Source organism: Triturus cristatus, chromosome 2_1 (assembly GCF_964204655.1).
Source record: "Triturus cristatus chromosome 2_1, aTriCri1.1, whole genome shotgun sequence".
Lineage (NCBI taxonomy): Eukaryota > Metazoa > Chordata > Amphibia > Caudata > Salamandridae > Triturus > Triturus cristatus.
The window spans coordinates 168783325-168809718 of record NC_140581.1 but is presented as its reverse complement, the minus strand read 5'-3'; the positions used below and the strand labels follow the sequence as shown (position 1 = coordinate 168809718).

Sequence of the window (26394 nt, the reverse complement as noted above, 5' to 3'; positions counted from 1 at the left end):
TATGCTCACTGAGGTAAAAAGGTTTCTAGAGAGATGGACCCTTTTGCCTTTGTCTGAAATTGGAAGGGTTGGTCTAATTAAAATGTTTATCTACCCTTTGTTTTTCTTTCTTTTTCTTTCAATCTCCCCCTTAAAATGCCAGTGCTTATATTGATTAAATAAATACTATCTTTGGACGTTTTGTTTGGTCCAATAAACAGCCCAGGGTGAAAATGTCTACTTTACAACTCAATGGAACCTGGAGGGGGGGCGGGGGTAGCACGACCACACCTATAGACAATACTGAAAGTGAAAAAAGACTACTGGTTTTCTTATTAACTGCAAAACTCCCCCAGAAAACAAGGTACAAGGTAGTTCTGGCTTTATCATCACACCCTCAGGTTTTTTTAAATCATGGGCCGTCCCGGTTTGCCATGCCTGCACCCCAATACAAGACTGCGAAATTTGTGGGTTGGTACTATGTAAGGAAGTCTACAGTTATGAACGCGTTGGGGTTCATGAAATCGGGGGATTTCTACAATAGTGCAATCATGATTTCATGGGAGTCTATAATTCAACAATATGGTAGCCAGAACTCGTCATTTCACTTTAGCTTCAAGAAAAGTTGTAGTTTTCTTAAAAACAGCTATGTGGTAATGAACTAAGACTCTAGCTAATTAGTCCATCGTATAAGTGGAACCAAGCTACAGGGAATGGGGAACTGGTACCATTTGTTACGCCACCAAACCAATAAGAAACTACTTCTAGAACTGTTGCCAAAGGTTTTTCGGGAAACTAATCGCAGGTTTAATATTAAAGAATGGCATTTTCCTAGTGAGTTTGGGCACAGATCAATAAGAGCTGTGAATACTAAAAGAATGGCATTTTCATCAAGATGCATAGCATATCATGCACCGCACAGGTTGCATAGAATGTTTCCATCTCTTCTTGACCAGTGCTTTAAGTGTAATGCAATCAGTTGGGGTGGATGGGTACACACTTTTTTTTCGACTGCCCCAGGCTACAACAATTGAGTGAGGTCTTTCATGCAATTATTTGTAGCACTAAAGCTATGATTACCCAGACACCAATGTTGCGACTTTTTGGCTCATCACAAGAGGTACACCACCTTGTGTAAATATTGGCAGATCACGGTAGCTCGTTCGCTGATCTTGCAGGGTTGGAAAACAGCGGAGCTTTGTTCGCCATAAGTTGGCAGGGTATGCTCAGACGTGAGTCCCTTGCTCACTTTGCCACTGGATTCAAGCAAGCCTGGCTGAAGACGGCTGAAATGCCAGAAACCGGTCCTAGGAAGCTTGTTTCCGGTCCAGGGAAGACATGGCTTGGCAGTTCGGGCTGGACTGTTCCCATGAAGCACAGGTTCAGACTGATTTGCATATGGCCATGTCTGAACTGGGGTGACAGAGTGGGCTAAAGAACGGTGATGGATTAAACCCAGATCAGTTGACTGGGGGTGAGTGCTTGCAATGTTCAACACTCCGTCCATCATTTCCTTTGGTTTTTGCTGGGTTGGAAAACAGCCATGGTTCCATCCTACCATCAATGTTTTAGTAAAATAACCAGGAATCATGGTTTTGAAGAGGCCTTTGCCAAGCAGGTAGGGCCTGTTCATAGATTTAAGGGAATTTGGGAATCTTACTTCATCTTAGTTTGTATCGACTTGTACCACCAACCTGGGTTATTTATTCATCTATGTGGCAAGTTGCAGCCTTCATGTTCCCCCAGGACCCCAGACTCCCCCATTATGGAGACAGACCTGTAATTCTTGTGACGGAGTCAAGATTTCAGATGCACACCCCCCACCCCTCCAATTTAATCTACAGAATGTATTTAACCATCTATGGTGCACAAAGGTTACAAGCGGCTAGTTAGCTTCAATTACTGAAGCAGATAATATTTTTGGAACACAAAGGATATCTTTCGCATTAGTGATAAGAGAAACCACACACAATTGCGTCATTTTATATGAAGAAGACAGGCTCGGTGTTTCAATCCGTAATCGACAAGAGCATGTTTCCGGTATAATATTTTTGAAGGCGAAAAATTTTTCCAATGACGGCATTGTGTTGTAAAACTAAAAAATATAAAATATTAACGAGGGACTGCTGCTTAATGAGAACAGACTCGAGAAATGTCACTTTCTTGTTGATTTAGATATACCTTTCGCAATACAGTATTAAAAAAATGCAATCAGTCAGATAGTCAAGCAAGTGTCACTGCCAAGACATTTCGTGTTAGAAAAAATAAAGAAATTGGAAGGGTTTCTTCAAATATTTAACTTTAATTTGACTATATACAAACCAGGTTGTCTCCATGGCCAATGTTATTGAAATATTAATAATTTAGTGAGTACATTACTCAACTAATTGCCGCCTGCTGGAGCACAGAAACGCCCTGCTGTATAACATTATGCTGTTTAATTTACAAGACAAATACACAAAACAAATGTAAGACTTCTGGTTTATTTTATGTAAATTGCAAACTCGTTTAGATAATCTTGCAAAATACGTGTTATTTACGAACGTCGATTAAAACGCACCATATGGTTACAAACACACAGAAAAAGGAAGCATAGTAAATAAATAAGTTTCACATATGTAACATTTTACATAGACATGTTTTTTATAGATTACATAATGCACATCTCCTGTAACAATATTTTGGCAAACAAAGTGCATTTCCACAAATCTCAAGTTTACAAAGGAATTGACCATTCAGGAATTATTAGTCAGTTTTAACTTTGGTAGTCAGACATACAATAAGGCAGTCCAACATGGGCAATCCTGTGGGGGCATGTTAGGAAGACTTGAACATCACAGCTCGGTGCGAGTTGATATAATGGAAAATTCCCTACAGGAATGAGGGGACACCAGATTTAGAAATGCGTTGCCTCTGGAAGAAGTTGACAATATGCAACAGAAGATTCACAATGATCAATAAAGAGACTGAGGGGCTGAGTGGGAGTACACTATGTTTCATTTAGGAGATATGTAGTCTTCAACCAACCACAGTATTAGCTTCAACATTTTAAAATGAAACCAGTGTGAATATAACTCAGCCAGTCAGCACCAACAATAGAGAACTGTGAAATGCACCATGTGACAAGTTACACATTAGGTCAAAAGATACTTTGGAAGATTTAAGATATTTATATGCTCCTTTTTAGGTCGAGCCTATAGTTGCTGCGCGCATGCGCTGCTCGAGGTATTCAGTAATGGAGTGTGCAGTGGAAGCTCCTCCCACTCTCCGCCCATGTGTTTAATTGGCTTGTGTAATTGTCTTTTGTAAATGCTGCCTTCTGATTGATTATGATGCTTGTTAGTCCCTCCTTATTATGGCCATGTCGTCATTTGTACCCTCCCATGGCTACTGGCCCCTTTACTTTGAGTGTTACACGGTACAATACACATGTCATTTAGACTATGAGCACTACTTTGCCCATGCCTTCTTGCCCCCTTCTCCCCCCCGCCCGCACTCCTGTTGTCCGTGCTCCCCCCCTCCTGTTGTCTGTGATGCAATGCAATAGGTCTTGTGTAAATGCGAGTCCTATTGCATTGCAAATGCTTGTTTGGAAAGGGGTGTATCACTGGTTCACTGTGCAGTTTGTAGATTCTACAGACACTCTGCCATGCTCTCTCTCCTGTAATGGCCAGCTACGGGGTTATCATGGCATTGAGCACTCCGTTCGCACCACCCTGTGGGTGCAGACACAGAGATGTCGAGTACCAGTGGCGGATGTCCTATCTAACCTGTTATGTATGTGCACTGACGCGCACACTGAAATGCAGTGGTTTAAAAATGCCTCGGAGGCAGACTGTACTCTTGTGCACGCAGCCTGATTATTGAACTTTAACGGCCCGATACTTGGGTCCTTCACCATAATGGAGAGCACGATCGGGGTTTCGCGCCTAATAAAGTGCCAGCAATGGGCATCAGGATTTACCAGCACAAGCTTGCATTGAGGCTTCTTCGAAGCAAACACTCTAATCAATATTTATTTAGTGCTATCAGAAACACTTCACAGCTTCTTGGCTGCTCCCCCTAACGCCGCTAACGGTGCCTCACAGGAAGCAGACATGTACTTCGAGAACACAAGGGGGGCCTGTGGCTCGCTCATCTGACCCTGGCCTTCCCAGCTGCTCACAGAATGAACCCCTTACATACAGCGCTTAGAAACGGTAGAAGGACATCGTGAAGCGGCATATAAACATACAATTATTATTATTTATTGAGGGGACGGGACCTCTGAACTAGGGAGGACAGAGAGAGTAAAATGGCAACTCGATGCCGGAAATCTCCCAATATCATTGTGGGCCGGAAGGTGCTGAAGCCGCATGTATACAGACAGAGGCAGCTCCAGGGAGGTGTTCAGCATAAACTGGCTGTGCACGTCATGAGGGCGCTTTGCAGCTGCCTTTTCTAAATGCAGCCCTAAGCATGTTGGAACTTGCAGTTTCAGCTGTAAGAATGGGCCTCCAGGCACCAGCACGCTTAGTGCTCTATGGTAAAGACACGAGCAAAGGGAAAAATCCCCCTTATAAAATGGGGTCAATAGACAACTGCGTCTCTATGCTGATTCATTTTATTTAGAGAGCACTCTTCAATTTCTGGCGCCTCTTTCAAGATTTTAACTTTTGGGTGAGGAAGTCACCAAAAGAAATGGCAAATGACCAGTTACAGATGCTTTCTACGAACTTCAGATGCACCCTCTTGATCCTGGACGTAAATGGAATTTTGCTAAAAAATTCCAAATGTCCTTTTCTTTATTTACGTATAACAATCATATCAGTTTAACTGATTTTGCTGCAGAAATTGCCTTTATCTTTCCTTCTACACACCGAGAGATACATGTCAAAAACCCACATGCTGAAATGGGACCCAGTAAAAACCTTTTCTAACACATCAACTGGGATTTCTTTAAGAATCCCAGGGCCTTAGACTTGAAGTAAGAAGCTACCTCACGCTATCAAACAAGATAGCTTACAAATGCACAATTCAGTTCTGGGACTGTAGCTAGACATACTTGCTGTTGTATTGCTGCACTTATACAGCGCTTACAACCCCTATCTGGGGCACTGATGCTCTTGCCAACATGGGCAGCAAGCTACCCATGTCGGGTGTGTGGTTGGGAGGCTGCTGGCTTTAAACAGAGCACAGGCCCATAAGGGATGCACGTGATTAGGCCAAGGAGCATCTGCGGGTCCTGGCTCCTTCTGTGCTCCCCTCACTCCCTAGCTAGGGCAGGGCAGGGACCTGTGGTGCCCCAGGGCTTAGCAGTCTGGTGGATGAGGAGCTGTGAGAGTTAGATGAGCTGTCTGTGTTTTTTCTGTAAACTAGCAGCTTTACAGGTGCCTATATATTGTTTCTTAAGATCATAGACTACTCAGCTGGTTACTGCACTGGGTAGTCCGACCTGAAATGTTGTTTATAGTTTTGGTCCTGAGGTGGCACAGTTGAAGGGAGAAACTACACACCTCATAGATCGAATTTACAACACATAATTCAAAATCATAGCATAATATTCAACAGCACACCTCGTGTTTAAACTTCACTACATAACACTCCACAACACAAAATACCATTCATCATAATTACATGCCATTACACACAACCCCACTCCACATAATTCCAATACTCAAAAACACATAATTACTATCCACATAATAAGACTGCACACCATGCCACATAATTCCACTAGACAAATACACTGTACACTAACACAATGCCACAACTAACAATTCCAATCCAACTCATATAAATCCACTACACACGCATCCACTCCAATTCATATAGGTAAAAGACATTTACATTTATAACGTCAATAGCTCTAAGTCTTTTTCCTTTTTTAACACACAAACACACACAGCTTAGCTCCTACCTATTTTCCTCTTTTTCATCACACAGTTCCACACCACACAATTCAACTCCACACTTTTGCAACCCACACCACATAATTCGACACACAACCACATAATAGAACTGAACAACACAATTACACAACACACCACATACATCTAACCCACACCACAAATTCAACAGCACACCATATAATTAAACTCCACTACATACCACTCCACAACACAAAATACCATTCCACATAATTACACTTCATAAAACACAATCCCACTCCACATAATTCCAGTACACTCAATACCTCATATTTACTATGCATATAATTCCCCAGCACACCATACCACATAATTCCACTACACAATTCCAATCCACGTCACACCACACAATTCCATGCCACACAATTACACAACTAATCCAATTCAACACACATGATTCCACTTCACACCACATATATACATTCCATAACATATAGGTAAAAGACATTGCCATTTACAATGCTAACAGCTTTAACTCAAACAAATATGAGACCAATTGCATTTTCAATGATTGTTATTTAAGGAGCCATAATAATGGAAGAAGACCACAGCACATTTCTTACATTGATCTCCTTCAATCAAGGCCAAAGAGCAATTATTTGGGGAAAGGATTTTAAAAACCATCTAAACAAGTGGAAAGAGGGTGGTTTTTTAGAAACATCAATTACTCTTAAGGCTGTTAAAACAAGATGTGCCTGGAAAAGGCAAAGTGAGGCCATATTATACATCATAGGCAAGTGCAGAAAAGCCAATTAAGTGCCAGAGTCAGAGACTGACTGTTCATATAGCTTTGAAATTGTTGAACATCACTGAAGCCAATGGTTAATGGTAGGAAGAATAACTATTGATCATTTTAAAATGCAGAAATATATAGCACCAAGCGTAATGATGAAATAAGTTATTGCCGATGAATAAGACACTTTAAGCGCTCATGTTAATTTCACAATAATTCACAATCCAAAAGTTGCCCCATAACAACACAAAGGTGTTTTACTTTCACAAGTTGCTCATATCTTTCTCTTTCTTTTCTTTTTTCCTCATCATTAAGTAATAATGCCGATTTGCTTCTGGGTAAGAGACTTTGTTGAGGGGCAACTTGTAAATATCAGAGTTGTTTGTAGTAAGTAACAGTAAGGTAATTGCAGCCAGGCAGAATGGCCAGGTGCAACAAGGCAAACCAACCTAAAAGAAAAAAAAAAAGAAAAATTATTTATGAAGCAACTCCTATGAGTAGTTACCAATAATGTTAAATAAATCCACCTACAAATTCGAAATTTAAAGTAAACGCTAATTTATGTGTGTAAGAACTGGAATTTCTGGATGGCTTAGGTATGCACCCAGGCCAGAGAGGAATCACTACTCTAGTCTGGGAAAGCTAAGTCCACACTAAAAGATAGCCTGGGCTCATGCTCTTGTAGCTTGGCACAGAACAGTAAGACTCATTTAAAGAGGCAATGTGTAAAGTATTACACACACACACACACATACACGGGTGATTACGATGGAGGTCGGAAAGCGGTCAGAGGCTGTTCAAGCCCTATCATCGGTTTCAATTCAGACCGCCTGGTTATGTATCAGCCGGTCGAAATTGAACTTGGCCGGTCATTCCGGGTGGATTCCAACAGGCTCAAGTAGACCATCGGCCAGTCAGAATCGGCCGTTGTTCTAAAGGGTGGGCCTCTCTGCCCTTGGGATTACGATGCAATGGTTTCCGGAATGGTTTCCATACTGGCCTGTCAGACATGTAAACCATGTCGGAAAGCATTTTTGGGGGACTCCAACAGGGCCCCCGTGTGTGTGGCCTCTGGTTGGGGGCTACGGGGGCACCATAGGTGCCCTCCTGTTGATCTATGCGTCCCGTGGCAGGCACCTTGGGGAGCAGGGTTGAACAGCACCCCCCATTTCCCAATGGGACCATGTATTACGGTTGGTTTAAGGCCGTAATGCTTGCTCACATAGGGAAATGTAGGAATTTGACCAAAAAGTATTCAGTCTCATCCTAATTAGGCGGTCGGGACTGCCGACCAGAGGTCTGTCAGTCGGTCCCAGGACCGAGACTGTGTTGGGCTTAAGTTCACCGAACATCGTAATTAGCCCCACAGTGTAACACAATGAATACACCGCAATACAAAATACTCACACAGGGTTAAAAATATAGATTATAGTTTTATGTATAACATAAGACCAAAATGACAAAAATCCAATAAGTAGAACTGGAGTTATGAATTTTTAAGGTATAAACCAAGAACAGTGCTTAGAAGTCAATGGAACTAAAAGGTCCAAAGTGAAGGCCGACTGCGATGGAGCTTCTGATCGGATACTGTTCCAAACAGATTCTGCTGAAGTTTTACCTTCTCAAGTTGAGCTAAGAGTCCCATTGGCAGGAGTAACGGTCGCCGGGAGCAAGTAGAGCGTCACGAGTAATGATGCTGTGGGCACGAAGAGTCGGCCAGGTGTCGCGGACAGGGCCGCATGGTTGCAGGTGCTAATGCTTGTTGTGCGGTGAGAATATGTTGCAGTGGCTTTTGCTGATCCTTCCAGCAAGTGGAGCAGTTCCAGAGCTTGATTTCAAGAGTCCAAAAACCACAACCAAAGTCACAGGACTGCAGAGGCACCTCTTTGGGGCCAGGAATGAGTTGAAGATGGGCCCAGGAGCTGTAGGTGATTATTTGGAAATCTTCTGTTCTTCTGAAGTCTCAGGGACAAAAGAGGCAAGCCAGCAAGCCCTTGGAGAACACTTGGGAGAAGGCAGAGTCTAGCTCTCCTTCAGCAGAGTCAGAGAGCAGCAGGCAGCAAGGCGACAAACAGAAAAGCAGGCCTTCTCGATCACCAGTCCAGTTAAGCCCTTCAAGCAACACAGCAGTTCCTTTGGCAGAGCTTCAGTTCCAGATCTGTAAGTGTCTGATTTTAGCGGGTCAGAGACCCAGTACTTCTATGGAAAAGTGCCTTTGATGTGGGGGTGACTTCAAAGCAACTCTGAAGTGCACAAAGATCCCTTTCAATACAGTTCTGTCTGCCAAGCTATCTGTGGGGTGTATTCAGTCCTTTGTGTGGAAACAGGACACAGCCTATTCAGGTGAAATGTTTACCCCTCACTTCCATCCTGCCCAGGCAGGGCCAACAGAATGCAGATAGGTACTCGGACACACCTAGCCTTCTGTGTTTTGGTGGTCTAGAGGGAATGCACAAAATGTAGCTGTCACTCAGTCCAGACGTATTGCAGACTGGCTGAAAGGCGCACAGAGCAGTAAGCACAGAGAAATGTCAACTTTCTAAAAGTGGCATTTATAAAACAGTAAAGTTGAATCCAACTTCACCAGTAAGGAGGATTTATCAATACCCTTCCAAACATTTGAAACATGAAAAAGCTACTCATCTCTGATCAGGAATTACAGCTTAAAAATGTTAAGGAATTCCCAGTGTTAACCTATGAGGGGAGTAGGCCTCACAGTAGTGAAAAATGAATTCAGCCATTTGTCACTACCAAGACATGCAAAACATAACCGTACCTGTCCTACCTTCTACATTGCACACTCTCCTTAGGGCTACCTAGGGCCTACCTTACAGGTGAAATATGTCATTGAAGGGGAGTTTAGGGTTTGGCAAGTTGTTTTAAATGCCAAGTCGAAGTGACAGTAAACTGCACAATCAATCAATCAATCAATCAATCATTGTACTTGTAGAGCGCACTACCTACCCGTGATGGTCTCAAGGCGCTGAGGGAGGGGGTGCTGCTACTGCTCGAAGAGCCAGGTCTTGAGGAGTCTTCTGAAGGTGAGCAGGTCTTGGGTCTGTCGAAGGTGGGTAGGGAGGGTGTTCCAGGTTTTGGCGGCGAGGAAGGAGAAGGATCTGCCGCCGGAGGTCGTTCGTTGGATGCGGGGGACAGCGGCGAGGGCGAGGCTGGCAGAGAGGAGCTGGTGGGTGGGGGTGTAGAAACTGATTCTGCTGTTGAGGTAGGCTGGTCCGGTGTTGTGGAGTACTTTGTGTGCGTGGGTGAGGAGCTTGAAGGTGATCCTCTTGTTGATGGGGAGCCAGTATAGGTATCTCAGGTGGGGGGTGATGTGGCTGCGGCGAGGGACGTTGAGGATCAGTCGGGCGGAGGTGTTTTGGATGCGTTGCCTGTTGTCAGTGGTGTTTGGCCGGGATTCTTGCATAGAGTGCGTTGCCATAGTCCAGCCTGCTGCTGACGAGGGCCTGTGTCACCATTCTTCTTGTTTTGGTAGGGATCCACTTGTATATCCTGCGGAGCATGCGTGGGTGTTGTAGCAGGAGGAGGAGATGGCATTGACCTGCTTCGACATGGAGAGGGAGGAGTCGAGGATGATTCCTAGGTTGCGTGCGTGGTTGGTGGGTGTTGGTGCTGTTCCCAGCGTGGTCGGCCACCAGGAGTTGTCCCAGGCTGAGGGGGTGGGTCTGAGGATGAGGACCTCCGTCTTGTCCGAGTTCAGTTTTAGTCGGCTGTTCCTCATCCATTCGGCGACGGCCTTCATTCCCTCGTGGAGATTGGTTTTGGCGGTGTGCGGGTCCTTGGTGAGGGAGAGGATGAGCTGGGTGTCGTCAGCATAGGAGATGATGTTGAGGTCGTGCTGGCGGGTGACGTGTGCGAGGGGGGCCATCTAGACGTTGAACAGCGTCGGGCTGAGGGATGATCCTTGGGGTACACCGCAGATGATGTCGGTGGCTTCGGATCGGAAGGGTGGGAGGTGGACGCTCTGGGTTCTGCCGGAGAGGAAAGACGTGGTCCAGTCCAGGGCCTTCTCTTGGATTTCGGCTTCTTGAAAGCGTGTTTTTAGGTTGCGGTGGCAGACCGTGTCAAAGGCGTCTGACATGTCCAGGAGGATGAGGGCTGATGTTTCGCCGTTGTCTAGTTGGAGCCAGATGTCGTCTGTGGCAGTGATGAGGGCCGTGTCGCTGCTGTGGTTTCTTCTGAATCCGGACTGGGACGGGTCTAGGACGTTGTTGTCCTCGAGGTAGCTGGACAGTTGCGTGTTGATGACTTTCTCGATGACCTTCGCCGGGAATGGGAATAGGGAGATGGGCCGGAAGTTCTTGAGGTCCTCGGGGTCCGCCTTGGGCTTCTTGAGAAGGGCGTTGATTTCAGCGTGCTTCCAGATTTCCAGGAATGTAGCTGTCTCGAAGGAGGTGTTGATAACCTTCTGTAGTTGGGGTGCGATGGTTGCGTCTGCTTTGTTGAATATGTGGTGTGGGCAGGGGTCTGACGGTGATCCTGAGTGGATGGAGTTCATGACCTTGCATGTCTCGTCGTCGTTGACGTTGATCCAAGAGGTCAGGCCGTTGATGCGGGTGGTGTTCGTAGGGCCGGTGGGCTTCGGTGTTGTCGGGGCGGTCGTGGTGTTGAAGCTTTCGTAGATGTCAGCGATCTTGCGGTGGAAGAAGGCAGCCAGCGAGTCGCACAGTTCTTGTGAGGGCGGAATGTCGTTGCCGCTAGGGTTGGAGAGTTCCTTCACGATGCTGAAGAGCTCTTTGCTGTCGTGTGCGTTGTTGTCCAGGTGGGTTTTGAAGGCTGTTCTCTTGGCTAATCTGATGAGGTGGTGATATCTGCGGGTGGCGTCCTTGTGGGCTGCGTGGCTGTCCGGTGTCTGTTCGTGGAGCCATTTCTTCTCCAGTTTCCAGCAGACTCGTTTTGAGGTCTGGAGCTCTTCGGTGAACCAGGTGGCTTTCTTGCTGGTGCGGCTGTTGGAGGGTTTTTTGAGCGGGGCGAGGGTGTTGGCGCAGTCGTTGAGTCATTGTCTGAGGTTGCGGGCGGCGGCGTCTGGGTCGGTGTCGTCAGTGGATGGGTTCTGGGCGAGGGTGGTGGTCAGCTGGTCTTCGGTGACTCTACTCCAGCAGCGGCGGGGTAGCTGTTGGGTGCGGTGGTGCGTGGTGGGTTTCTTGTAGGTGAAGTGGATGCAGCGGTGGTCAGTCCAGTGGACTTCGGTGGTGTGGTCGAAGGAGACGTGGGCGCAGGTGGAGAAGATGGGGTTGAGCGTGTGTCTGACAGCATGGGTGGGAGCGGTGACGAGTTGTTTGAGGCTGAGGTTGGTGAGGTTGTCGATCAGGGTGGCGGAGTTGGCTTCGTTGTTGTTCTCGAGGTGGAAGTTCAGGTCCCCGAGGAGGATGTAGTCCGTGGAGGCGATGGCGTGCATGCTGGCGAGGTCAGCGATGGAGTCGCTGAACTGTGCCCGGGGTCCTGGGGGTCTGTAGACAACGGTCCCTCGGAGGGTGGTGTTGGGGTCGGTGTGGATCCGGAAGTGCAGGTGTTCGGCGGTGCTGAGGGTGTCGTCTGAGTGGGTGGAGACCTTGAGGGTGGACTAGTAGACGATGGCTATTCCTCCTCCGATTCCGTTGGTGCGGATGGCTATGGTGATGTCGGGGGTCAAGGATTCCTCCCACCAGGTCTCGGTCAGGAAGGCAACGTCTGGGGCGGAGGTGTCGAGCAGGTCCTAGAGCTCGACGGCGTGTTTGCGTGCGGAGCGTGTGTTTAGAAGTATGCAGCGGAGGTGGTTGGGACCGGTCCTTGGTGGTTTGGTGACTCTGTCGCAGGTGAAGCTGCAGGTGCGGCAAGAGAATTGTCCGTGGGTGTTTTTCGGGGCGGCCTGGAAGCAGCTGTGGTCTCGGCCGGCGTTGAGTGCGTGGAGAGTACTGGCTTTGTATTGGAGTCTGGCGTTGTGGTGTTCGTGGGGTCCAGGGGGTCTGGCGCTGGGCGCGGTCCAGGCGCAGACGGGCGGCAGCCGCCATTTAAGGCGGTGAGGGAGGGAGGAGCAGCTGGGAGGTGGGAGTGGGGCGGCGAATGGACGGCAAGGGGGCGGGGCCGCAGGGGAGCAGCGGCGGGAAGGAGCGAGGGATACAGATGAGAAAAGGGGGGGAGGGGGGAACGAGCTGGGCGTGGGGCAAAACGAGGGCACAACAAAGCAGAATACAGAACTACAAACGAGGACGCAACAGTACAGAAGCCAAAAAACAGAGAGACAGTGAAATTAACAACGGGGCACAGTCAACAAACAGTTAGGGGGACAGCAGGATCGAACTCACGTTTGGGAGCAGGCAGCTGGGGAAAGGCGCTGGCACACAGGTGGAGCTGTGCGGCAGGAGGGGAGCGACCTGGCCCCACACAGGCACTGCAATGGCAGTACTGAGACAGATTTAAAAGGCTACAATGGGTGGCACAATCAGTGCTGCAGTCCACTCGTAGCTTTTAACTTACAGGTATATGATATATAACCTTTTTTTTTTAAACTTTATTTTTTCCATTTTCAACATAGGAACATATAGCACCTTGCACATAGTATACATTGGTTTCATTGCGCATATGAGAGACGTACAGAGTAATTAGGGTGTAGGAAAAGGCAGGTAACAGGGACATAGGGCACAGCAAGGAAAGTAGCTCCACAGTTACACATCCTCATATTTACCAAGGCCATTCCCCCCTCCCGGCGTTGCATTGCATAGAAGGTACTTAGTCAGGCGATACAGGTACATCAGCATTTCCCGCCCGCAATAGGTAACATTGCAGAGGAGCCCATATATCAGCAGGTCTTGATGTAGGTGGTAGGAGTTCAGAGTACGTAGCAATTTGTTCCTGACAGTAAGTGAGGTCCTGCAGCCAGTCCTTAAACTTGGGGGCCCTTCCTCTGCCCCATCGACATGCAACCCTCCGCTTTGCAAGCAGGCAGGCGAGTGCCACAAATTTACGGTGTGCAGCTTGTATTGGCAGTACATACCCCAGGAGCGCGAGAACAGGCGAGGGCACAACCTGTGTATTAATCATTATGGATAGAGCCTCAAAGACCTCCCTCCAGTATTGATTCACTGCATGACATTCCCACGCCAAATGTAGAAAATCCGCCATAGGGGCGCGACATCTATCACATCTGTCATCATCACGGAGGCGATATCTATAAAGCCGAGCTGGGGTGTAGTACACTCTGTGGATATATTTATAATGAATTATTCTGAGGCGACTACTCGCAGAGATGCGATCTGTCTGCTGCAAGCAGAACTCCCACTGTTTGTCCGTTAGGGGAGCCGGCAGCTCCCGGTCCCACTTGTCCCGCACCGCTAGCTGCGGGGCAGTGACCAGGTTGTGTACCGAGTTATAGATCCTAGAGACCAACCTGGTGGGGGCCTCGTCAAATAGAATGCGCTGTAGGGGAGCTACAGCAAGGGGCTCATTCGGGAAATCAGGTGTTAATGCCTTAATCCCCTGCCGAAGTCTGATGTAGAAAAACACCTCTAGAGGAGAAGGGCGGGTGTCGCCACACAAATGCTCCAGCGTGCGGAAAGCACCATTATGGTATAGGTCTCCCCAGGTCCTAACATTGAGAGAGCCAGCCCATCTTCGGAACCCCCCTTCCTGCAACAGTGGCATACTAGGATGATAACTAAGGGGCAGAAGCGGCGCATAGAGCACAGGGGCCTGCAGTTTAGCAGTGATTTTATTCCAGGCCAGCACAGTGCTCGCCACCGTCGCTGCCTGCGCTTCCGTCCCCTTCAGCGAGCTATATAACGCACCCTCTATGGGTATCGGGTGTGATAGCCAATGCTCCGCAGCAAGTTGGGGCATATATCTCGGCTGATGAGTCCAAAAGTAGGCGTAATGGGCCTGTGCTGCTTGAAAATAGAGCTCGAAATCAGGTATCCCAAACCCGCCCTGGATATATGGCCGAGTAAGGACCTCCCACTTGATTCTGGGCGACTTCCCTCCCCAAACTAGTCGGAGGAGCTCAGTACGAAGGCTCCGGAAGAAAAAACTGCCCGGATAAAAGGGTATATTTAAAAAGAGATAAAGCAGCTGTGGTAGTATCACCATTTTTACCAGTGACGCTCGACCCGCCATCGAGAGGGGCAGCGTTATCCATCTAGTAACGTAGTCAGAGATACGATTCATCGTCGTCCCATAGTTTGCTCTCATCAACTCATCCCTGCTCTTCTCAATATGAATACCCAGGTATTTAAAGTCTCCCTCACTCCAGGCAAGGGGGTAATCAAGCTCGAAACGCTCAGTAGCTGCAGTAAGAGGGAAGATCCGCGATTTATTCCAATTAATAAGAATGCCTGACAATTTACCAAAGCGGATGAATTCCCTAAGAATCGGGTTGAGATTAGTGCTGGGGTCTCTTATATACAGCGTGATGTCATCCGCGTACATAGAAATCAGGATCTGCCTCTGAAAGCATCTCAAAGCCTTGTCCTTGTGGTGTTGCCTAAGTTTCGCTGCAAGGGGCTCCATAGCAATAGCGAATAGAAGGGGCGATAAGGGGCAACCCTGTCGAGTTCCCCTTGAGATGGGGAATGCCTCAGAAAGCGTACCATTGACCAATACCTTGGCCCTTGGCGACGTATACAAAAGTCGTATCCACGAAATGAATATGAGTGGGAACCCCATACGCTCCAGTATGTTAAAGACATAATCCCATTCCAGGGAGTCAAAAGCCTTTGAGGCGTCTAAGAATACAGCTGCCATGGGGAGGTCCTCGTGCACGGAATTAAGGATCGAGAAGAAGGTGCGTAGGTTATGGGAAGTAGCCCTGCCGGGCACGAAACCTGCCTGGTCGGGCAGAACCAGGTTGGGAAGGAGCAGATTAATACGAGTAGCGATTAATTTGGCCAATATTTTCACGTCACAATTAAGCAGCGAGAGGGGTCTATAGGAGTCACAATCAGTCGCGGGTTTCCCCGGTTTAAGCAAGGACGTAATGAGGGCCATGCGCATCGATGGGGGGAGGCGGCCCGCCTCAAGGGCGTCCTCGTATACCTCGCGCAAGACTGGAGCCATAAAGTCAATGTAGGTCTTATAGAATTCGATTGGTATGCCGTCTAGACCAGTCGCCTTGCCCGACCGCATGCGCATGATGGCCTCCCGCACCTCATCCAACGTAAAGGGGGTGCTCAGAAACTCCCTCTGGGCATCACTAAGCCACCCCAGGGAGACGTCCTCCAGATACTCCTGCAGCTGCAACGCCCCCGTGCGCGTTGACCTGTATAGCTGATGATAATGCCCCACAAACGCATTAAGTATGTTCTTAGTGTCGTTATAGACTCTCCCCTCAGCTTCCCTGATTTCGAAAATGGTGGTTGGAGGCCGCATCAATCGGATCGTCGCCGCAAGAGCTTTCCCAGGCCGCTCACCCTCTCCATAACGCCTGGCGACCCAATGTTTCCCCCTAAACTTCAGTTCCCTCTGGGCCTCAGTCGAGTAGTCCGTCAGTTTTTCGCGGAGAAGCGCAAGCGTAGAGTCATCTGGCATGTCGGTCAGCGACCTTTCTAGTGTCTTAAGCTCCGTTTCCAGCGTATGCAAGCATGATAGTATGCTTTTTAGCACACCAGAACCTTTCGCGATGCATATGCCCCGGAGGGTCACTTTAAACGCCTCCCATATAGTTTCCACTGCCTGTACCGAGTCTTTATTACGTTTAAAAAAATCGAGACATTCTTCTCGTAGTTCTTCTTGAAATACCGCATCAAGCAGCATTCGCGGTTGCATACGCCAAGCCGTCACCGGGGGGGCCAAGTCAGCCGCTCTTAGTGTGACGCGGACTGGCGAATGGTCCGACAAGGTTCTAGGGAGATGCTCCGAGTTAGTGAGAGCCGCATAGAAGTGGGGCGAGATGAAAACATAATCCAGTCTGGCCCAGGATCCGGCATGCGCCGTGAAATGTGTGCCCTCACGAACATCAGGATGAAGGCTTCTCCATGTGTCTATCAGTGCATGGTCAGCTAATATGTCAGAGAACAATGTGCGCGCCTTGGTGAAGTGGTGCGGGGCCGGATGCAACCTGTCCGTATTTGGATCCAGAGTGAGATTGCAGTCCCCCCCCCAGATAAGGCTCCGAGGGCCCAAACCCATAATGATCGCATTTAGGTCCACGAAATATTGTGGATCATCCACATTAGGTCCATAACAGCAAATCAGGGCAGCTGCCACCCCCCCCAGTCTCCCCCACAGAATGCAGTGTCTCCCGCGATCATCGCTATACTTCCCCTCCATGATCCAGGGCACCCCACGTTTCACCAGGATTGCTGTACCCCTAGAGTAGGAGGAATAGGACGAAAACAAAGTGCAAGCCGCCCATCGACAAGCAAAGGTATGCGAAGCCTGCGGTCGTGTATGCGTCTCTTGTAGGAAGGCTATGTGGACATTATGTCGATCTAAGTAGGATAATATCTGCCTCTTTTTTCTGGGGTCCCCCAAACCCCGTACATTCCAAGTTAATACGTGTAAGTCAGTGTCTGGTTTAACCATGCCTGTAGCAAAAGGAATCCCTTACAAACAGTATATTCCCCCTCCCGCAAACAGCAGGTGTGTTCATGCGGAAACTCAATCCTGCCTCCTGACTATTGCGACGTCGTGCTCCATAATCTACTACCTTTCTGCCGGGCCCACCCACTAGCACGCTGGCGTGCGCCTGCATCCCAAGTGTTAGGAGGATCCTGCTACGTATGACCTCAGTATGCAAACGTGTACAATCCCATTGTAAGAGGACTATGAGATACACAGTGCTAAACATAACAAGAACATTGCAAAACAATACCCCCCCCCCGCCTCCAACCCACGAGTCCCTCCCAGAACAGCCCTCCATCACCAGCATTCCCCATCTACCCAATCGGGAGGGCAACCCCCATATGGGAGTCATAGCACTAAGGGGGGTACAGAGTCGCCACAGTATAATGCCCCACCTTGACCCAAGTCTCGCCAATGAACAAATCGCAAGTAGACCCATTCCCCGTCCAGTGGTCCTCAGGGCAGCAACAACAACCACTATCCATATCCCAGGTATATGCTCCTGGACGGTCAACAAGCAATATGTTGCTATCGCAAAGAAACCCCAGCGCCCACAAGGGGCAGAAAACCTCAGGAAGGCCCCGTCCCCACCCCCCACCCACTGAACGTCCCCAACTTGCCAGCATCCCAACCCCACCCCCCTCCCAGAACTCCCCGCAACATGCTCAACGTGAGCAAAAGAGTCAAAACAGTCATCGGGTTATTCCCTATGGGGTACATCAAGAGGGCACCCGTATCCACTCCCCAAGCCCCGTCCCATCCCATCAGCAGGGGAGAGAAACGAGGGGGGGGGGGGAGAGGTGCCTGGAATACATTACCACCACCGTCCCAAAGCCGGCCATAGCAGTTCCTTGTATAGAGGCATCAGCCGGTGCCATGGCTCCATCCGAAGTGCCACGGTGCCGCCACCTCCGCCCCCAGCCGCCGGCCGTGCAAGAAATAACAAATGTCAGGGGCAACCACTAGGCGTCAGGCACACAGTCCTCTGCGTCCCGGTCCAGATCCCTGTTCCGCACTTTCTTAAGAGACTTAAGAAAATCATCCACTTGTTGCGGGGTGGTGAAGAAATGTTGTTTGGCTTGGTGCGTGATTCTCAATTTTGCCGGGTACAAAAGTGCATAATCGATTTGCTGAGCACGCAGCTTCCGCTTGACCTCGAGAAATTTACGCCTCTGTTCCTGCACGACAGGAGTGAAGTCCGGGTATATCGTGAAGCTGACCCCATCACATGACATCGTTTTGTTCGTGCGTGCAACCCGTAGAGCCGCATCCCGGTCGCGATAATTCAGCAGGCGGGCAATTATGGGCCGAGGCGGGGCGCCAGGCTTAGGCCGCGGTCCCAGGGAGCGATGCGCCCTCTCAACAATAAACTGGCGCGACAGCGTCTCACCTCCTACCGTGGCCAGAAGTATCTTTTCGACGTAGTCCTCTATGCGTCCGGTATTGGTGGACTCCGGCACACCAACTAAACGGATGTTGTTTCGGCGACTGCGAGCTTCTAACTCCTCGTTCTTTGCCGCTATGACCTTCAGCACGTTATCCATTCTCGTGAGCTGCGCAGCCTGGGATGCGGCAGAGTCCTCGCGGTCAGAGATCCTCCGTTCTGCCTCTGCGATACGCTCCTCATGTGAATCTAGTTTCTGCGCAAACGCATCCACTCTCGACGACAGGCGATCCACCTTGTCCACGACAGTAGCAAACCCCTGTCTCATTTCTTGCATCAGCTGTCGCAAATCTGCTGTCGGGGGGTCAGCGCTAGCCCCATCGGCGGGTGGGACGTCAGCTCGTCCCGGATCATGGGTAGTACGAGCATCTTTCTTCGCTGCAGGGGCCTCGAACGACAGCTTGGACTGGCGGCTGTCGTGTTTACCCATTAGGAGCCGGTAGCGCAGGCCCCCAGCAACGTGCAATGGTGCGAGTCACAGGCGCCGTCCAAATCAGGGTCAAGGAGGCCAAGCGGCGTACCTGCTCCCACAGTGCATGCAGCACGAAAGGAAATACTCCAGGGGGGGGGAGGGCGGTCCGCCTGCACCTCAGGTCCCCTCGATGTCGCTTACGCGTCACTTAAGCCCTCCAGTATCCACGAAGACCCACCAGCTAATGGGCAGCCGGATCAGCGGGGAGTGGACAGTATATCCCAGGGGGGCTACGAGCCATAAATCAGGGGCCTCGTTAGCAGTCAAGCCCGTCCCCGAGAGACCAGCGATATGTCCGGCGCCCCAGCGTCACCTCCGCAGGCCACCTCGCCTCTTCCGTAGCATCGGCGCGCCAGCCCTCTTCTGCGCAACGCAGAGCACCACGGCGTCCCGGTCTCCGCTCTTCCTGCACACCTTCACAGCCGGTCAGTCGCTGGGGCACCCGAGGCCGACCTAGCCTCCCGACAGATCCGCCCCGTACAAGCGTACAGCGCCGCTCTCCGTAGCCCCGCTCCGTATCTTGACCCCACCGTGGGGGGAGGGGGAGGGGGGGAGTCCGTCACGACCACCAGGCAAATACCGTCGCGGACACCGCCGCCAGAGGTCCGCACCTTCTCCTCTCGTCTCTACGGGCACAACAGCAGGGCAGCGGGGGCGGGAGGGGGGGGGAGCGGCACCGTCTCCCGTCTCCCCAGCCTCCGCCAGTAGCACCAGCTCGCACCGCAGGGCGACTCGGGCCTTCAGTGAGGCCTACCAGCCTCGTGGGGCGCCCCGGGCTGCCGTGACCTGCACACCCGGGACCACGCTGCACCGCTGCAAAGCGCCTTCCTCGCTCCAACTTCTTCCGGGGATAACTTCCGCAGCGCTTATGGCAGCCGAGCCAGACTCTCACCGAGTAATCTCCACGGCAGCGGCAACAGCCAGCAGCGATTTTTGCCGGGGGATCGGTAGGTTAAGTAGGATAAATTTAGGATTAGTCGTCCAGGCAGCAGGAGCCTCACAGCAGTGCGGCCATTCTGCTCGCGCGCCCTGTAGCGCCCCTGTATATGATATATAACCTTACAAGGGACTCACAATTAAATTAAATAGGTCAATCGGGTATACACCAATTGCACACATGTTTAAGGAAGAAGCACATGCACTTCAGCACTGTAAAAGTGCTCAGAGTCCTTGCACCAACAAAAGAAGTTCACCAAAAAGAGGAGGACAAAGGCAAAAATGTGAGGGTTACCCTTCAGGGAGGGCCATTTTCCAACAATGCCAATCATCCATTCTAATGCTATTGTGTTCATGCAGAAGAAGCCAAAAACCTCTGCAAGAAGTTACAGCAAAAAATTGCTTAAACAAGACTATGATCTGGGATGGTCAACCAATCTTTAATTTTGTTTGCATAGCCATGGAGAAGGGCTACTATGGACTCTATAATGTCCCAGTAGAACATAAGGCAACCTCTAGTGGCAGCCCGAGGTGTCTTAGTAAACTGTATTTCCTCTGTTCAAATGAAGTAGTGTGCACATCTGACCAAAAGCTGATTTGTCAGCATCCCGCACTTTAGACGAAATGGTGGATTTAAAAGTAGCAATATTAAAATGGGATTTTGAACATTGATCTAATAAGACTAATTCTGCAGATAAGATGATGGATTTCAATTTCCTTGCCCAACGTTAGTCACCCTTACTCTAAAACTTCGCTCTTCCAAAGTATTGCAGTCGTTGTGTTCTGAATTCTAGCAATGGGGTCACCAAAATTGAAAATAGTTTTTTTTTACATGGTATGCAGCTTTCAATCACTGGGAAGGGTACAAACCTTCACATACTTAATTCACAAGTGGGTGGATGTTCACAGAAACCATGGTGACCCTTTGAACAGAAGTAAAATACATGGTCATAACCCCAAAATACTCACCACTGCCATCATATTGGCGAGAGCTGCTCCAAGATAAGCACAATATATAGCTGTTAAAACCAACAAAAAAACTAAGTTAGTAACTTAACAATATTGCTATGGCTAACCATAAACTCTAGTCATTAATATGTGCTTGCAATATCTCACAGTCAATTTAGTGTCTAGAACATTTTCATGGAAATGCAACTTGCCCTCTTATGACAGAACTACATGACAACATACCGAATGTTCACTGGAGAAGCATTATGTTCTAAAATGTATTTTAACACAAATACAGAGAAGAAAGTAAGCCCAACAACTCTAGCACAAGCCACACACGGAACACTAGCATAGACAATACGCATTGTAGAAGTATGCATATGTCAACATGTAAACCTGCGACTTATTTGGAATACATTTTACATACAAGGCGGTTCTTATGAGTTAACAAGTTGCACAGTAATATGTAAAACTCATGTGAGTCATTTTAATTAAATGAGATTACGGTAAGGAAGTATGACCTACCAAGAAAGATCATGGCCTTATAGGTTTAGCTTGTGGTAAAACATTAGGTAGTGCAGGAGGGACGAGAGATAAGTGGGCGACACACAATATACTGCAATATAGTTTAGCCGGAAGCCCAATGGCCATGTATTTTTTTTGCATCCAAACAATATGCAGGTTAGTATTGCAGCTAATGGCAAGAGCAACTATGAAATAACGTGACAAAGGGCTGCACGTTAGTTCTCGCTAATCAAAGACAGTTTTACTGCACTACAAAAGGCAGTGGTGATGCTGTGCCTAATGCCAAGCAGAATCAGGAAGTGCAGCAATGTAAAAATATTGGGCGGCAGGTAATTCAGTCTTTTTTCTTACTAAGTGGGGTGGACTCCGTTTCCTCACCCACCCTCTACACAGCCTCAAGCAATATTCTGTAGACAAGAGCACAAGTGTGCGCATCCAACATTTGTCACAAATCTAGGTTTCAAAACTCGTTATGGTGCTACGATTTGTAGGCACATTAACAATTTATACATTCAGGGCCTAATTACGATGTGGTCAGCTCCAACCGTATCGTAATATGCCGGTTGGATTCCATTCCGACCGGCCCATTATGATGTAGTTGGTTGGAAAGGACTCTGAACAGGCTTTCCGACTGCCTTCCGACAGGCTGGAGGCCGAGGGGGCACCTATGGTACCCCCCTGTTGATCTCTGCATCTTGTGGCAGGCCTCTTGAAGTGCCCGCCACAGGCGCAGTAATGAACTGAGCCACACATTTTACAATGGGAGCATGCATTCCAGCCGGAATGCATGCTCCCATTGCAAAGTATAGTGGTGCGACCGAACAGTGTTCGGTCTCATCATAATTAGTCGGTCGGGACCACCAACCGGGTGTCGGTGAGTCCTGTGACCGAAGCGAGGTCGGGCAGAGGAAACTCCGCCCGACATCGTAATCAGGCCCTCAGTCTTCCTGTGGTGGTTGCTTCATAAAGGTGTCGGGCCACAACCCGCCCTCTCAATTCTGCTTGACAGGAGTCCGCGAATCAGTACTGCCTGTATGGAAAAGAAAGTGGATAGCTGTAACTCACATTCATTATGGTCTGGCTTCACAGTGCAGCCAGGGCTTTAAAGTGGGCCAGGTATGGCCATTGTTCATCACTGGCAGTTGTTACAGCATGTGCTGAGTCTTGTCCCCATCGGGCTCTCCATTTTGCCCTCACCCTTAGGGTGAAGAAAAAACCTTAACTCTGCAGCAGTACCACTCTTCACCCGTGGCAGCTGGCAGGGAACAGGGGCGGGACAACATATTTTTAGACAAAAAAACAGAGAGAAAAAACATACTTTCTTGCGCCACGGCCGCCTCCATCTCTTCTCCCCTGTTGCTGAAGAGCCTGGAAGCACACAGGCTCCCCATAGCCAATTACAGCACTGCAATGCAGCATTGTGATTGGTCTGATCGCTGTTGTTCGGCGCTCAGACTGGGACAGGAAGCCTGTAGACAGCGCTGGATGTAGAATTTTAACTCTTAACTCACATTGGCTAACTAATAGCGCCAGATCAGCCAATAAGGGGTTGTAGTCCCATCGTCAAACGGAAATACCTCAGCCAATGCACTGGCAGCAGCAGACCACATTCTGGAATCCACAAATTTGTAATCAGTTAGCACAATTTGGGAAATCTATAGGAGGAATGTAGGTGCCACTAAGGCAGGCGGGTGGGATGAAATGTAATTCACTGGCAGTTGTGAGTGACAAGGGTGACCTAGCATTGGGCCCTCATACAAGGAAGGGAAATGGGCCCTCGTCGCCACAGTTTGGTTGCAAAATGCATCCACAATTGCGGTCCAGAGTGACCTGGTGCCACTGCACCTATTTCACCCGCAGAGTGGTACCTGTACAGTGTTGTTTCCGACATTTTCACCGAGATCTGGGCCTAGCACTTGGTGCAAAATGTATTCTTTGCAATTGTCAGTCAAAATGTGTATTCTGGCAAATAGCTCTCTCATGACCTTGAGGGCCCCGCCTGTGTTTCACCTGCCCAGTTACCAGGTCACCAGGTGTGAGTCAAACACTGATTCGGGGAACGCCGAAGCCAGTTGAAAGGCTGATGTGGTACGTGTGCAGATTATCCATTGCCTCTCTGTGTATTGACCTCAGGGGGGTGGGCTATACTGATGATACTGGCCATGAAGTGCTCCGACATTTCCCCACATGCCCCCCTCCGCCCCTTAAATCCTATGTGTGCTGCCATCTCGTGGACTAAGGCTAAGCTCCCATGCCAGACGTATGAAGAGCCCTTTTTGCGCCTCGTAAACTCCTCCGTGTGCTGCCATCTCCATGGCGCAGTCTCGGCCTCTAAATGTGACGTGTAAGGAAACCCCCAGCCCCACCACACACCTACACTACGAGAGCCCCAGATTGAGTCCGGAGTGGGCCTCTCCAAGTACCTTGTAGGGTGGCCCCCTTAATTTTCGTTACGCCAGTGACTTGCTCTGGATTTAAAAACCAAGCACCGGCCGAGTTGGAGTGTGGGACTTCAGTAAAATGGCTGTCTCCCCCCTCCTCCCACCCACCTAGTTTCTCCTGCGGTTCCACGGAGCTCGGCCTCTTCTGTAACCCGCAGTGCACTTGGTTCGAGAGCGTGCCAAAAAAAACGTCCTTCAAAGGGCATACATGCCAGCAGCCAGCTCTCCGTTTTTAAGCCAAAAATGCTTTGCTTTTAGCCGTCGCCCGCCTAAAATAGCTTTTGCTTTAATGTGCGTTAATGGAGAAAATGACGTCTCACGACTTTTTCCCCCTTCGAAAACCCCCTTTTCCTAGTTGTAAAATGTTGGCATGTATGTGGGGTTCTGACCGGGAACTTGAAGGAACGCCGGTGGATGACGAGTTATTAATGTTGGATTTAAAAATGAAGGGCACCTTCAGAGGGGTTCTCCGCCCTCATGGTCAGAGTTTATACCCCGCTTGTAAATTACGAGGTTGTACCCTGAATCGTCACTATTTTGAGTTCTCCTTTATAAACATGTTTATATGTGGTGCGGGAGTGCTCATCTATTTTACTGAACTGTCACCGAGTGAGGGCAAAGAACGCAGATTAAATTATAGATTGTAACGTTCCGCATACAGCAAACTTTACCGACCTCGGCCTCACTGATGCACAAATAACTAACAACTCCGAATGGGAGGGATGGAAAGGGATTACAAGTAGAATTGGGCGGGGTATCCATTTTTTTATCTTTAAGAAATCAGGGTTGCATTAATTCACAAGAAAGGAGCGAGGGCCTCCCAAGACTGAGCTTTAGTGCAAGGCAAGCGAAAGATGAAACGTGACCGTTTGGTCTTACAAAGTCCTACAATCATCATGTTCAGTCTGAATGAACGGAAATGAGGCCCTGCTCAGTCATGCGTTTCCCTATCAGTCTGTCATGTTTTTTTTTTAACCATTAAGTAGCACGTTTCGTTCTGGGGCTTTTTGTTTGGCTTAAAGTGCTGTGCTTAATTTGCCCATATGTGCCAGTGAACAATGTGTTTCTCAGAAGGTCGCAGCCGTTCATGAATGTCCGGGTTGGTGGATGCCAAGGCTGAGACTTCAATCCGCTCGATGCCGCTTTCTCTCACCACCATACACTCCCCGGCTCTTTATTTCATTCTTGCAGATTCTTTTTCATCCCTGCTTTCAGCTTTGTCATTGCTTTTCTATTTGTAATTCCTTCTCCTTCCCACCATTGTGTTTTGTTTTCTCTTGCTTTTAATCAAAAGTATGATAAAGAAAAGCAAGTGCTGGTGGGTGCCACCCGCACCCACCAACTCAAATTAAGTGCTGTTGATGCAAGTATGGGCCCATGGTTTGAGGCCCGCAGGCAATTGACTGGAGATGTAAAATAAAAAAACAAAAAACAATTAAGGTCTGTGAAAAAAAAACACATTTGCCAATATATGATTATATTTTGCTGAAAGCTAGTTAGTACCCCTTGCAAAAAATATTTTATTTGCTGTATCGACCGCATGCTCTTCCCATGCTGCACTTGGTCTTTGTGCATTGTCATCTTGCTGTCCTCGTGCCCCAGCAGGATCGGATCTTTGTAGTAGGCAGTAGCATGCCTTACTGCTCCCTTTCCACCCCTGCTGCTTGTATGTTTGAGGAGGGTTGCACAGCAGCTGACTGGATTGCAGCCGACTAGTGAGCGAAGCATACTTTGAAGCTTCCTGTACTGCAGTGATCTTCAAAACTGTAATGCCGCTCCCATCCCCCCATTGGAAAAAAAAATGAAATCAGGCCCCCCTCGTCATTTTTCACATTTATTTGATCAAATTGTATACATTAAAAGTATCCACAGGGTGTGGCTGCGGGATTTGAAGAATATTTGGAGAGCCTTCCCTTTTGACACATACTCTCAGCTAGGATATAAATGACAAAGGAGGTTAGTGATGGGCCATTGCAGAGCAAAATACTTCTTTTGGACAGAGCCACCTCTGGGATCACCCGAGGCCCCACCTGGGGGGGGGGCGTCCCCCCAGTTTGAAGACCCCTGCTGTACAGTATTTGTTCTCTGACTTTCAGGTGTCCTTGCACTGCTGCCTGACTACATCAGGCTGATTTACTAAGTGCAATGCAGCACTGATTTCCTCAGCGGTCTGGGGGCGGGCGCGTTTACTAAAAATCGCCTGATGCTGAGCTCTTTCCCTGCACTTGTGCAGAAACAGTCTGCCTAGCTCCACACACAACCTTTGCACGATGCTACAAATGTGTTTCAGGAGGTCTAGCACTGCTTTTGTACTGAAAGTACAAGTTCCAAAGTCTAGATTTTTTTTAATAACATTGCACACATGGGTTCTGTACAGTGCATCACACGTGGAATGGGTAAAAGATTTGAAGAAATAAGGACATTTCTTCAGCTTTGCACCTGCTTCAAGAAAGTTTTGC

At 48.7% G+C, this 26394-nt stretch overlaps 1 protein-coding gene across 2 annotated transcripts in view; it reads right to left on the bottom strand.

Annotated features, from left to right (window-relative positions):
- Positions 1-6384: 6384 nt before the first annotated feature.
- The window catches only part of LOC146863900 (urea transporter 2-like), a 176208-nt gene continuing 156198 nt past the window's right edge, over positions 6385-26394 (bottom strand). For both annotated transcript variants that reach the window (XM_085629122.1, XM_085629131.1), the window contains 2 exons: positions 20991-21040; positions 6385-7070 (listed from right to left, as the gene is read on the bottom strand). In XM_085629122.1, coding sequence (XP_085485248.1) covers positions 6885-7070; positions 20991-21040 — 236 coding nt within the window. In that variant the 3' untranslated portion in view covers positions 6385-6884. The remainder of the gene's footprint in view (positions 7071-20990; positions 21041-26394) is intronic.